General features: G+C 35.4%; 1 protein-coding gene across 3 annotated transcripts in view; it reads right to left on the bottom strand.

Annotated features, from left to right (window-relative positions):
* Positions 1-9223: 9223 nt before the first annotated feature.
* LOC119635615 (scavenger receptor class B member 1) overlaps positions 9224-15124 on the bottom strand; it is an 11193-nt gene continuing 5292 nt past the window's right edge. For 2 of the 3 annotated variants that reach the window (XM_038030499.1, XM_038030498.1), the window contains exons 3-8: positions 14901-15124; positions 11020-11111; positions 10718-10945; positions 10374-10643; positions 9709-10300; positions 9224-9634 (exon numbers count right to left, since the gene is read on the bottom strand). In XM_038030499.1, the coding sequence (XP_037886427.1) occupies positions 9318-9634; positions 9709-10300; positions 10374-10643; positions 10718-10945; positions 11020-11111; positions 14901-15124 (1723 nt within the window). In that variant the 3' untranslated portion in view covers positions 9224-9317. The remainder of the gene's footprint in view (positions 9635-9708; positions 10301-10373; positions 10644-10717; positions 10946-11019; positions 11112-14900) is intronic. The other variant, XM_038030497.1, reaches the window with a different exon arrangement.

The raw sequence follows: 15124 nt of genomic DNA on the forward strand, positions 1-15124 counted from the left end.
TATGCGAAAAAAAAGGGGATCACGAAGAAGATCGAATTCATTTCTTGTTGTGTTGTGTTTAATAGTAGTTATGTTGTAATTGATTTTCTTTAGTAATTAAAATTTTTTTGTATATATATATATGTATATAATACATATATTTTTGTATGTGTATGAATTGAATTAGTAGATAGTTCAAAATTTAGTTTAAAAACACAAACAAATAAAAAAACAAAAAAAAAACAAAAATGATATGTAATTAATGCAGATGGAATGATAAATAAATCACTGACTATTGAATTGAATTACAAATCAATGATAAAATTTTTTTATTTTTTATTTTTCATTTTTTTTTTTTTTTTTTTTTTTTTTTGGCCACAAAAGGGTTTTTTGCAAATATATTAATGTAAATGAACAAAGCGACCTTGTTTTGCTGGTTTAACTTGAATTTTTTTTTGTTGTTTTGTTTTGTTTTTTGTTTTTTTTTCTTCTTAATAATCAATCAATGAATATGAGTGCCCACCAGTTTAAAAGAAAAAGAAAAAAAAAAAAAAACTACCAGTTTTACTGTAACATCAACCAGTTAGTTAGCCGTTGACGATAATTGTCCTTGAAATTGGAAACTAGACAAACTATTTTATGTTTCTTTTATTATATTAATCGCTTGACATTTCATTTTGACTAATTAGGTGATGAGAAATGATAAACATAACTTGTCGCATAGCAATTGCGATATAATACAGTTATTACTTAAAAGAAATGTGGAAAATGTGGAAATCTCTGTGGAATTGATGACCAAAATTATCTAACTCGAAGCCATTGAACTCTTTTTTTTATTCCCCCTTAGACGGCGACGAGATGTATAAACAAAAATATCACAAAAAACAAGTGAAAACACTATAATGGGGCATGGCGCGCCGTTTAATACCCTACAGCACTTTGCTTAAAACATTTATTTATATAAGCGCTTTTCAAAATAAGGCCTTGTATTGGAAGTGATCGAAAAAGTACTCCGATCCACCAAATTTTCAATGGCTTGCTCCAAAACACGATGTGTACCAAATTTTGTCAAAATATCTTTTGCGATTTTTGCACCCTCACAAGAAAACAAGGCGGACAGATGGACAAATAAGCTTAAATCGATAGGCTAAATAAAATGTGGGTCTATCTCATTACAGCCCTTTAATTATATACTGACTTTTCACAATAGGGCCTTTTAGTGAAAGTAATGGGGAAAGTGGTCCAAGGGAAACCATTTCAATATGTTATGAAAATATCGGAAAAATTGCAAACCCAAGCGAACAAGATGTACAAACGGACAGACAAGCTTAAATGGATTCAGAAAATTATTATGATAGATATAATAAAAGATGGGCCTCTCTCTCTCTCTCTTCTGGTTGTTGCATACACCCCTATAAACTTAATATTTTCTTGTACCACAATTGGTCTAAGATATGAAAAAAAAAACAAAATAAAAAACGATACAACTGTGCCGTTACTGGGCCTTTTGAGTTAAGCTAACCATAGCTAATAATAAATAATAAACCCCAAGCCCGATTAAAGCTCATAGAGCAAGAAATCCCAACATTTAGCATTTTGCAAGTTTTCCTTAAGAGGGCGAGTCGCCTCATCGTTAGTATTTAACGCAATACAAATATTTTCAATTACGGCATAAAGAATGTGTTATTAAAATATTAAAAGTGAACATGGAGAAACTCAAAATCGTCTCTCATGTTGAGTTCACATACTCTCTGTTCGACTAGGAGGTGCTGGACGTAAGTTAAATTTAAGCTATGAACAATTAATGCAAGTAAAATAAGTGGATAGTAGTAAGTTAGGACCAAGCGAACAGTGACGGCATTGGATCATCTCAGCTTAGATTCGGCAAGTTTGGGAAACGTCAACAATTGACAAACAAAATTAGTTTAACGTGAAAAAGTGAGTTAAGTAAGTTTCCCATGGACTGAACGACAAACGCAATCAGCGCAGTGGTAAGGCAAGAATGAATTACCAAACCATACTCCAAAGCGTAATATTCATGAGAAGAAGCTGATAGTTCGGTGGTTTAGCGGAGAGGTGGTTCTACTATTACTATTTCATGAAACCAGGCTCATCGACTTGAAACTTGTTAAACTTGAAAAAAAAACAGCACAGATATGTCAAGAGATCGACTCCTTTCTTGTTGCAAGGCAATGCCGCACGACACATTGCGCAAATGACAGTGGTAAAGCTGCAGAAATTGAAGTTGGTACTTCCTTATCCTCCCCCTCCACACTCACCAGATCTAGCTGCCACTAACTGTCACTTATTTCGCAATTTAGACAACTTCTTGGTAAGAAACAATTTCAATTCGGATAATGCAGTAAAACTGGTCCTCCAGGAATTCATAGACTCCCGTCCGCCAGGGTTCTACATCACCGGCCTGAACAACCGGCAAATGTGCGTAGATACTATGGGCGCATACTCTGATGAACAAAATAATTTCTTATATTTATAAGTTATCAGCAAACTTTGCCTTTTTGCTACAAATTTCATCCTTGACGATCTAATCTTAGTGAACCTACGCAATTAATGTGAATTGTTCGTGCCGAAGATAATATTAAATGCATTTTCCTCACAAACGAAGAACGATAACTGAAAACATTACACATATGACGAAACTGGTTGCCCCCTGCATTGATGATTGGTGTAAATGATGAGAGGAACAAACTTTAGGGAAAAATCAAAGTGAAAGAAAGTTCGACAACGAAGTGAGTATTATAAGTGATATGAGTATTGGCGGAAATTGCAATTATAAATAATATTATGGGAAGACTCTGAAGTCCGGCGAAGTCACTCACGGCTCAAGAAGAGATCCTTTTCGAAACTCATTTTAGAATACGTTTTGTTATTTGACTTGGCTTTTATTATCGACGGCGCTTTTTTCCCGGCGGATGTTACTGACTTGTTATGCATTCTTCTATTTACTTAGTTATTATTATTTGCTTACGGCTTATTATTATACCTATCAATGAAGGATGAGCGGTCTATTAATTTTGTCAAAACGTTTGCAACGTCCAGAAGGAAGCATCAGAGACCCCGCAAAGTATATATATATATATATATATATATATATATATATATTCTTAATCAGCATCAAATTCTAAATTGATTTAAGCATGTGCATCTGTCCGTGTGGCCGTCTGTCTGCAACATTCTCCTGGCCGCCAAAATGAAGCTATCGACTTCAAATTCGGAAGAACCATTGAAAGTTCTTGTACGCGGGTTGGCACTGAAAATGGATCAGACCGATCAAGGGACACGCCTACGGTAAAGTGAGAACTTTTCTGGCTTTAAGAAGGAATAAACAAGCGTTTTATTGGTCATTCCCCATGAACTATAAAAATTTGAACGTATATTCCATAGACGTTGCTGTTGGGCCTGCACAAAAATGGTAAAAAATTGAAAACACTTACCCAAAACTTAAGTTTTCTTTCAATGCCTTTGCAGCGTGCAGAAACAAGCTTCAAAACCCCATATTCTTGATTTGATTGCCTATCCATCTATCTGTCTGCGCAACGATGATGTATTTATGGTAAACATCTTCCCGTTCAATTATAGATATTTCGCTCAAATACGTCCCTGCTAATAGGCGAGTGGTTCTTCCCGTAACTTAATTATACAATGAATCTGCCGATGACATGTTCTGATTTACTTCACTATTTTCGATAACATGATACGAGATGTTTTCAAAGTGCAAGCAATTAACTTAAATATAAGCGAACAACTTAGTATTTAAAAAACGTTAGTAAGTAAATATGCGGAGCACGTCTCTCTGTATGGTCGGTGATAAGCACTGAATTCCTGTATAAAGAACTGATGTAATAATTTAAAAATTGCTCATGTTTTATTTATTTTATTATTTATTTTTATTATTTATTTTTTAATAGCAAAATCACTGCCGCTTACTTCCTCTTCTTATCGACGACGTCGTCAAAGGGCCCATAAAATTGTCATATATACATACACAATTATTATTAAATGTATCTCGTAAACAATTAATGATGTGTTGTACGAAATAATTAACGGTTTACTTCAAAACATACCCCTATGTGTGCATCTAAGCACATATACACGCACGTCGAGACAAATCGCAGTATTTTTGCTTGCGTGTCTAGCTTTGAGAATTCGATGAACAAGATATTTTTAATGGCCTTTAAGCTTTTCTTAAAATCTACAAAATCAAAAAAAAAAAAAAATGATGTAAAGTGTGTTAATTGACAGATTTGTTTAGCTACAATACGTGCAATAGGCATATAATTCTCGCCACTTAAATTAAAAGCCCGGCGTATTTGCATTATTTCGAGTTACGCATTAAGTCAAAATTTTCCTAAAAAAAATACTTGATTTAATAAGACTGAAATTCTGCGTTAATTTGAATTAGTTCGGCTCGATGTCTCGATCAATTTTGTAAACTTAATCCAAACTATGTACTCCAAAACGGTATTCTATGGTAGGAAAAGTTGACTAAGGCTTACACAATTTTTAGAACGTTACAGTATCGTCCATATCGTAGAAGTTTTAAAATTTTTAAAACGGCTTTTAGATTCCGTGATGGGGCATATAAGAAAAGGCAGGACTGCTCCAATGAGCCTAAGTGGGAAGTATAAGAACCATATCGTACGGTGTGTGAAGTGAGGCTATTATTGTGAAAAGTTCGATCCCAATCATTTTTCAAAACTTCTTTAGAAGAATCTACGGGCTATTGGCATTAGGATGTGTCCGATACCATGTGAAATTCGTCCTGATAAACTAAGTGAACATTTTTTTGAGTTCTGAGAAGCTGTGATTCATGGACTCGGACATCAGTCGTGAATCAAGATGCACTGTATGAGCATAGCGGCATGTTTGAGTCTAGCGGTCTCAGAAGCCGGGAAGTGAGACAGTCTATACACTGAAACTAATTCTTCCAGACATCATTCTGCCTTTGATCTATGTCTTGGAAAGTGTCATCTCCAGTTCCCCATGAAGATTTCTTCCCAATTAGCACTAGGCTGCATCTGTGGACGAAGAATTTACTCTGTGCAAATCATCCTCTCTCTTCTCTGTGTAGCGATTCTTATAATGATTGATTTTTCCAAGGCCTTTGGTACGGTCGACCATGATTTACTGCTGTATAAACTTTTACTATTTTTTTTTGGTTTAGTTCGTTTGCAACCAAGTTATTATTCTTCCTATTGATGAATCGCTCCCCAACGGATGGTTGATGGTAACTCGTCTTCTAAATCAAAAATGGTTGCATCTAGTTTTCCGCAAAGATCCATTCTGGGGACTTTCTTGTTTAATGGCTTTATCAACGACTTGATTACATATTGTTATACCTGTTGCATTCACTTACATGGTGGTGATGCACAGATCTATGTGTCGTCCCCGCGTGTTAGGATAAACGATTTGGTCCAGTCTATGAAGGAAGATCTAGATCGTGTTAGGTTTATTCATTGCCTCCTATTAAGATTTTGCGGTGAGGAGATTGAGTTTGTTAATACGGTCGTTTATCTTGATTATAAGCTCAACACTCGTTCGGATGCTGTGTAGTGTCGTGCATATAAATACCATTTTGAGAAAGTTGTTGCTTTCTTCATCTTATGTTCCTATCATCAGTAAGCTAAGACTGATTAACGGTCTCGCCGTGCCGCTTACATCTTATGTTGCGTATATATGTGGTAACTTAGATTCTGTCTCTAGCAATAAGTTGCAGGGTGTTACCAATATGTGTGTCAGACCCGTTTTTAATAAACGATAATATAAAATAATATCCCAGTTCACGCTTAAGATTCTTGATTCCGATCTTCAAACGTAGCTCAATACCTTTCATGGTCAATGCACAAGCTCCATGTCTTTTTGCATAAGCATAAGAAATTTCTGTTTGCTAGATCGAAGCGGACGATGAATTTCATTCTACATGACCATAACTATCTGATAACACCAAGGCGAGTTTTGTTAACGTTGTTGGATTGTGGAATGCATTAGCGTTCCGTATTAAAACGATTGCTAGCTTCAGGGGACTTAAAGCGGCCTCAAGGCCTTTCATAATTTGTAATTATCACGTTTGTATCTACGTTTCCATTCCACGTTGTGCACCAAAGGACTTATTCATTCTATGCATTATTTTTGTTCATTACTCTGCCGAGACTTTGTAGCCTCATTGGGGCATTAATTAATTAATTAGTTAATTACGCTACTACACTTTGTTGTGCAACATTTCTAATTATTATAATTAATTGATTAATGAACTAAACTGTTTCCTGAGACTATCTAAAAAACCAGTCCAGATACGAACTTGTCTGGTACAATCAACAAACGCACTGTTGAAAAAAAGGTTCATCAACTTTTATGCCCTACACCGCTTATGGTACAAAATGGTATGCACTACACGGAAGAATTTTAGATAGAGTTTATTACACCGATCGAATCAGAATCATTTTCTGTTTGCCTTAACGAGTTTTCCGGCAATTTAGCAAATAACGCCTTGTTTTGAAAAGTCGTTATATTATATGAGCGACTATAGGTTGGTATAGGACATTTTATAGCGGACCGTGATCTACTATTACGTTTTTACTTCCTTTTCTATCGGAATGAATAACAGAAACAATTCTTTCACGACCTTTACGACTCGGGAAAATACACGCTGCGAGCTAGGTTCATTTAAAATCCTTAGTGGTCGTAAATTAAAGTTAAAAATTTATTAAAATCTAATTAACGATTTTTCTGGACTGAAAAATTAATGCTCACTCACTCAACAAGTTTGCAGAATGACATATAGATAGAGAACGTCCCCAGTTCGTGTAATACGGTGACTGTTGACAAGAAGTGAACAAAGAGAAAGAAATAGAGAAGTGAGGGCGTTTCCAATCCGTGAAAGGCCTTTACCGACTGAGCACTCACTATAACTACGGCCTTGAGATTTAAATCCTCGAACGATTCTTCATAATCGCGAAGACAGGTCGAGTTTTATAAACCGTAATGCGAGCATATGGACGCAATAAGCAGCCACAGTCAAAGTGTGGCTACAATCGCGTACATATCCCAAGAGCTTATCGTAAGGTAGCGTTTCCCACGAGCAGTTGACTTGCGTTAACCCCTTGACGCAGTGTGGAGATATCTGAACAGTTTCGTTTCCGAAATTGAAAAAAATTAAAAAAAGGACAAAAATGCTCCACTTATCCTCCGTGCCGGTATCCATATCTTTGTCAATCATTAACTTAACCTTATGAAAAATATCTGTTGACATTCTCCTATAATTATTGGTTTAAAATTATCTTAAAAATAACTTTTTTCCGATGGATTACGTAAATTATTTTATGCTTAAGATATGTTCGTGGGCTCAGTTATGAGCCCACAGCGATCGGTTGACTTCGAATCGTCACAACTGGTTTTACGATCCGTTGATCCGTGGAATACTTCCCTGCAATGATTGCTTAATATTGTTACCAATAAACTGTCACCTTTGACGTCTATTACGATAACGTCTAGCATAATGTATGGTACAAACTTCTTATAAAAACTTCTATAGAAGTTCTATTTGATAGTCTTGAAAGAAGCAGCAAAAGTAGATAAGCGCTGACAAGAGTTTTCATGCTAAGCGAATATCATTTTCTTTATGTTCTTAGTTAAGAGGACGTTCCCAAGAGCAAAGGCTGTAAATGCGACCCACCGTAGAAGTCTTATACTGACTCATAATTACTTCACTTCTTAAGCGTTAAGAGAGAATCTTAAATCTCATCACACGGTAAAAAGGAAAGTATCCTTTCCAGCCCGTTTCCAGTAGATTAAAAAGACAGAAATGATGTAATTTGCAAAATTTCTTTTGTTATGCCATACATCACTGGTAGTAGTGGCATAAGACTCACCTTTTATTGTAGGTATTTATCTAAGCTTGTCTGTACGTCCTACTTTTTGTGTTCAATCTACTTGTGGCAATTCTTGAGATATTTTGATGAAATTTGGTACTTTTCCGACAATTTCCTATTGTGGTGTCGAGTATATTAAGTCAGTGCGGACGTATGTAACAAGCAGAATGGCTTAAAATATCCATATATTATTATACCGATCAATTCAGAGTTCTAATCTGAATAGATTTAAGCCTGTCTGTCCGTTTGTCCATCTTTCCGTCTAATGTCTGCCCATGGAAATTTTTGTTAAAGCTACAGGTCGTAATTTTGGCTCAAGAACGAAAATAGTTTTAATCGGTTCGCTTTTTTAACCACTCCTCATATATCACCCTATTCTGAAAAGTCGTTATATAGAAAAAAAATTTAATTTTAAAAATTTCTCGGCAAAAGTCGCTAAGTAGTAGTATTTCGGCATTCTAAGTTGGTGTGAAAATTATGGACCGCCTGGGACAATTTTTAAACCACCTCTCATATAAGGAAACCTGAAGCTCGTACTACAAGAAAGTGTAATTTTCAATGTTTCATATTGAAAATTATTTCATAACAGTAATTTAATACAAAAAAAAGTAAGTGTACCAAAATGGGACCATCTCAACCTATCTTTTGGATCCTGTCCTGATAAGGATTTTCACGAAAATTGATTCTTTTTAAACCAGGAAAGTTTAAGTTTTATAAAAATTGACCCATAATAATAGTAAGTTCATACAAAGATGAACTCTACAAAATTGGGACAATCTGCGCCTATTTTTGGATGCTGCCCTACGTAAGGATTAAACTTGTACTACATTAGGTTGCGTTTCGCTTCGCTCTTTCCCATAAATACGCACTTGAAAAATATGCTTATATCTAGAAACAATATATAATTTTTGCGTAAGGTATTTAATAGCCGGCCATGCCCGAATATAATATTGTTACTTATTCGTTATTAATCTAAAAAATAGTGACACAACAAACACCCACAATAGTAAGAATGGACCGTCATGGACCGCAATTTATTTACAAGTCTGTCAACTTTCTTACATTCTGAATCTATCTTAACAGAACTACCATCAATATTAAAACTGTAAGGAATCCAACACACTAACTTTGGCAAAAAGACATGCCTTGACTTAAGGACGCACGCTATTGCAAATGATTCGAATCGGATTATAACCCTTTGTCTTGAAAGCATTTAGTGGTGGTGGGCCGTGACCCACTATTTTGTTGTTACTTGCTTTTTCTTCAATAAGTAAAAAAACATATTCGCTCTTTTTTTATAAAACTTATATAAAAAAAAAAATTGTTTTATTCACTTTGTCGAAAATATGTCGACAATAAGTTGAAAATATGTAAACGTGTACTTGACAGTGGATTTGGACGCACCAGAGTATTTGAAGAATAAATGTAAGTTTTTTTTAATACAATATCTCATGATTGCATTTGTGCTAAACTCGCAGACGACAAATGTATTCGGTTAAGAGCTTTTAATTCGGCCTTTAAGATTTTCTCGCCCTTCTCCAATTGTATTTCACGCTTCTTAGCCAGACAATAAAAACTAGCCACGATAATTGTAAAGAAAATCAAGCACATTAGTAAAGTGCCATATTTTAGACTGCATTGAATGAGATTAAGACCATAAGTGCTAGCGTATAAAGTATCGATAATGTCTTCGGTAAAATCGCCGGTGGTGATTTCAATCCATATAAGAGGTAGAATGGTATCACGTCGAAGGCGTCTTAGTTGTTCTGTAATAAATACCCCAAGAAAAAAAAAAAAAGAGTTCAATTCGAGAACTAATTTTTAATAGGCAATTACTTACGTTCGACTATTGAACCTTTATGCACAGCAATGTTGATTTGAATACGTGAGGCACCGTTAATAGGAAAACCGAATCTTGGATGTATGTCTGCGAAAGTCTGATGCAACTCTTGTCTCGGCTCAATGCCATCCAAATGTTTATAGATATCGGGTTCAGCCGCAAAGAAATGTGGAGATGATGGATAAATGGGAATATTATCGTAACATTTGGTCGCATTAATGATACCGCTGGGCAAACATTTCTGAGTATTACGGCAATAGCATTCGTTTTCAGAATTTTCCGAAGGATGCGAAAACATATTCATCGGGGTACGATAGCGTAAAGCCTCAATATTATTGAATATGGTAACTTGTTTTTCAAATTTTAAAGGAATTTTTCGGCACAACACTTGCAGGAACACATTTAAAGTTGATCGGTTTTCGATTAGATGCGGTGGAAACATGCTCGGATCCGAGCCATCGATACGATTGCATTGTTCTTCACTCCAAAAGTCCAGCAATGGCATGCCATTGAATTGAGTAACAACACCAAATTTTCTTAAGTCATCTTCGCCGGTATTGATTTGTAAAGAATCTAAACTGGTACCGTTGCGCTGCATATGAATGAATATATGTGCAATGCAGTGGGTATGGGGAAAGTGAAAATATTAATTTAATTATGCTTACATTCATTAGTAAACCAAAGTGACTTTTTCCCGAGGCAAAATTTAATGAAGATATTTTATCGCGATAACCCCACAAATATTGCAAAGGTGTTAACGTCTTAAAGGCATTACCACCTATCGTCTTTATCGCCATCGAAGCTGTCATCTTTTTAAGACCACGCATCTGATCGATGAGAAAATCAGCTGCCAATAGTGGAACATTCGGCACAAATATCTTTTCATGCTCCCCATAGGATGATTTATCCGGCAAGAATTCATAATTCCTATGATCCTTTAACACAAAATGGACAGAAATCATACAAAATTCATACTATCGTCATGATGACGGATCGCTGACGCACTTACCCGAAATGTTACCGTATAATTATCGTTAAAGACGACATTCACTTTAGTCGTGTGTTCCTTATAAGTCAGAGGACCCAAGTCTTTTATTTGAATTTTTTCAGCCTTACCCTCTAAGTAATCCTTAATGTTGGTGTAATTGAATATATGAACCTTGAGAAATGTATCGTATTTCGAATTCGGATTCATCCATTTTTGTGCTGTTTCCGAATTTCTAGATAAAACAAGATTCTGTAAAAAATCGGGAATTATATGCCTTTAGAAAATGTTTTTTTTTGCTCTTGACTTTTTTTCTGCAAACTTACTGACAGAAAGATATTATTATAATATTCTGTAAACCACATGACAAAGAATCCGGTTAAACTAATGATGAAAAATAGAAACATCGTTCCTAACACTGAAAAAAAAAAAGACGTTTTTTTTTTTTATTTATCTGTTGATTAATTAAATGCATTAAAGAAAGTTAAAAAAAATCGTAGAAAACCCTAGAGATCAGTATTCTTATACCATGCACCTCTTACTACTTATTATTGTTGCAAATCGCTGAGGATTTGGAGAAATCGTTTTTTGAAAAGATTCGCTCCCGCGAATGAAGGGATAAATGATATAAAAGGGTTAGCTTCTTCTTATTCGCTACAGATCGTTGGCGCATTTTGGAGTACATTCTGAAAGATTAAAGAAAGGTCACTGTGAATGGGACGCCAAAGGACTCTAAAATTTCTTAAGATCAACTTCTATAAGGCCCTAAAGGTTTTCTACAATATTCCTTCTACGTCATTGCGTTTATTCTTATTCTCCGACTGGTATTTGGACCAAGCAAAAAAAAGTGTTATGCGACTTGAAAATCAAAAAAGATTTTAATTAGTATAAAATAAACACCAATAGATGAATTTAGACATATTTGGATTGTATGGTATGATGACATATAAAAATACCCAAAGTTGTGCTGTCGTTGTCACTTGTTACGGCAGCTTTCTAAACTATCGTGTTGTTGCTTAAAACCTAAAATCATATAAAAAATGCGAGCATTTGCTATTAATATCGGAACAATACCGTAGCCCTTTGCAGTTGTCAAAGTTATTTACCAGCTACGAGAACGCATCTATCCGTTGATGTGGGTAAGGTCAAGTATGCATGTGTGCATAATTTTTGATATGTTTTCACAGAAATAGATGAGAAATTGTTTCCGGTGTAGAGGAAGCGTTTGGTATATAGGGCATTGTAGTCAGCCTTGCTTGACTAAAACGTTTCCATTTGGTTTGAGTTAATTTTAATCGCATCGCGCTTGCATCTAGATATTCAATTGAATGAACTAAATCGTGTCAGTTGCCTTTATGGGTAAATACTCTCTACTACTATCACTAGGTTTAGGTCTCGCTATCTAAAAATTATTGAACCTATTAATACTAGTCTGGAATTATCAAATAAGAAATAGTTTACTTAGAAAAGCCGTAGGCTGATATTAGGCTCGGCCAGGTTTCCAGCAGACGAATCAACTTTTATTTATGCTTCCCTTTAAAACAAGACGATCATCCCGATTGAACAGTTTTAATTTCAGAAATTGAACACCGAGAACTATGTGAACATATTGCGAAACTAGTTCAACTAGTTCAACTAGTAGAGTATTTGGTCAAATCGTTTAATGCGGGACGGTGAAGCTATGGAGACTAATAGTTGTATTACTGCCAGAAACAGAAAATTAATTTGCAAGGATAGTAAAATCTCTTATTAGTCTTCCAGATTTTCTTCTAAACAACGCAAAAGCATAAAAGGTATCACAAAAAAAATAACAGAAAACAGAAAACAGCGGAAGAAGAGACTTTACAAGAGATGTACAGCCTGCTGTGCAAAGGCTTATAAAAACTTCACAGAGCAGTGTAGAGCCAGAGAAGTAGGCATGGGACACGGCGTGGCGGAGAGCAGAGGAGATGGTATTAAAGGGCACCGCAAACCTTCGAAAATGGCCAGCGCTCTCTTTAAATCACTGCTCCAAAGTAGCTGTCTAAGGAAGAAAACGATGATCATCCGAACAAGTTTACGGTAAACACATGCAGCAAGAGTTGCGATGATCACAATTACGATAATTTTAACTCAAACATGGACGTTTTGAAAAAAATCGAAACTATTCTGGCGTATTCTGGCACTGGGGCTTGTTACTGGTTATAAAAAAAAAAATTCTTCTTTTTGTTTTTCTTTTGTCATATAGTTTATGTAACTTTGTATCAAATCTAGGAATTCTAGGGCAATAGTCACACTTAAGCTTTTCAATATCTATTTTGTTATCGTAGCACGTTGTTAGGTCGCGAAGACGACGTAAAAAATTGATTCTTGCGACCTATGAAAATACGAGTGAGTGTAGATTCATTATGGGTCATGTTCAAGGTAAAGCAAGAAGAAAGATTATATATACAAGTATAGATAGGTAGAGAGTTAATTTTATTAAAAATTACTTGTTTAAAGTTGAAGTTTAAAAATATGAGATTGGACTATATGCAGACATCGGGCGAGGTACTCATGAAACGTAACTGATAAACTTGTGCATAGTAGGAAATATTATACGCAAATTATTCCTTTGTTGATGAACAGTCCTATAAACAGAGCATTTCTTATTACGAAATTGTAAAAAAAATATTGAGCTCTTCGGAATTTTCAATTCAAATAATCATTTATTTCAATCTGTATACATAGTTTGAGCTATGATCTTTTACGCTCACGGCATTTTAGACTCGTTAATATTCAAGGATATTAACGAATGTTGTGCACACAAGGGAAACACAAACAAACAAACTTTAATCGCAATTTTGGCGATAATCATTAAGAATGTAAACAATAATGCGTAAATGTGTCATGTGTTCTTATCTCTCTCTTATTCTCTCATTCTCTTATTCTGTCATTCTCTTGTCCTGCGTCTCTTGCACTCTGCATAGATTGCACTATTTGATGAAGTTTAATTAAATTGTCTGGGAGAAAACCGATGTCAATCTAAGGTCTGTCCTTTTTAGCGCCCAGATAAAGCTGCCAACGAAGATAAAAAAGCTAAATTCGCCTCAAAGAAGTTAATTCGCCCTCTACTCTAAAAAACAAGAGGGAAAATTTTACCAAGCGTATGAGCGAATTATTGCTCGTTTATGCAGGAGAATGCTCCGCTTTCTCCACAAGCATTTCTCTAACTATGACTTGTTCAGGTGCAAGTAATATCCTTAAGCTTTAGATGATAGGGTAAAGTTATCCTGCCAAAATCCTATGCTGTTCCAAAAAGAAACAAACAAAGTATTATAATTCTTTTCTCAGATCAACAGACAAACACTATCTTGATTTTAATACGTGCATCCAACAGATCAAACACTTACACGCATTATTTACAGAGCAAATGGTTGTGTTCGACTTTCTAATCCTCTCGCGGTAATCATAAAATAAAAAATAATATCGTTAAGAAAGAAATCTTTTCGTCAAGATCATTGCCTTTACAAAGCTGATCTTTGAAGCTTGGCTCACGATATTGACTGAATTCACCAAATCGGTTTCTATAGTGGATGTAGTGGATGTGGACGTCTACGTTAGGAGACAAGAAGTTTTGAACTATGAAAGGTAACCTTGTAGACATTTACTCCGCAATTCCACGTCGATAGTGGGCGTGATAAGCCCACGTATGGGTATATGCTCGCTGATGACTATCATTAAAACAAAAAGTCTCATCATACAGATGTCGAAGACTTTTACTCTCTGTGTGGGGACCATATAGAAGTTGATACTAATAGCCATAAGGGCACGATCATGAATTTTCCTACAAGACAGTACGCCATTTGCGGTGCAGGGATATATTAAATTTCCGCGGATGTATGCAACACCAGGAAGAATTTGAGATTGGCCGATTTTGAAAAACTTTCGGAATCGATTTAAGCCCGTCTGTCCGTCTGTACTTTTTGTTTTCTACCCTCTCAAGGTCAGATTTTCTCAGAGGTTTTGATTTGGTACATTGACGTCTTCTAGCGCAAGAATGGACCCTATTCGAAATACACGAGTGGGTGAGGTATCTTTTTAATGTTAAGCAATCAAAATTATTATTGAACATTTGAAGCCCAACGCTTGATCCTTTATTTGATTGAAGAGATTTTTGTTAACCTAAGAAATCTGTTTGCACTATAGGGTATCTAAAATTCGTTTTTGTTCTTTATGTAACACTTACATATTAACGTTCCCATTTCTCGGGTACGCTGCTCTTTCTCTCCAACCATTTCAAAAAATAATTCGAAAAGACTTTGTGTCTTTTTATTTTTACTTTCACTGCGTTTGTATTTGATTTTCAGGCTTAAGTCGTTTTCCGCCTTTTGAGGCCTTTTATCTGCGTTCACATTACTATTGAACATACATTGTTGATGTTGCTGTTGCTGTTGCTGCTGCTGCTGATGC

Source organism: Glossina fuscipes, unplaced genomic scaffold (genome assembly GCF_014805625.2).
Source record: "Glossina fuscipes isolate IAEA_lab_2018 unplaced genomic scaffold, Yale_Gfus_2 27, whole genome shotgun sequence".
In the NCBI taxonomy this organism is placed as follows: domain Eukaryota; kingdom Metazoa; phylum Arthropoda; class Insecta; order Diptera; family Glossinidae; genus Glossina; species Glossina fuscipes.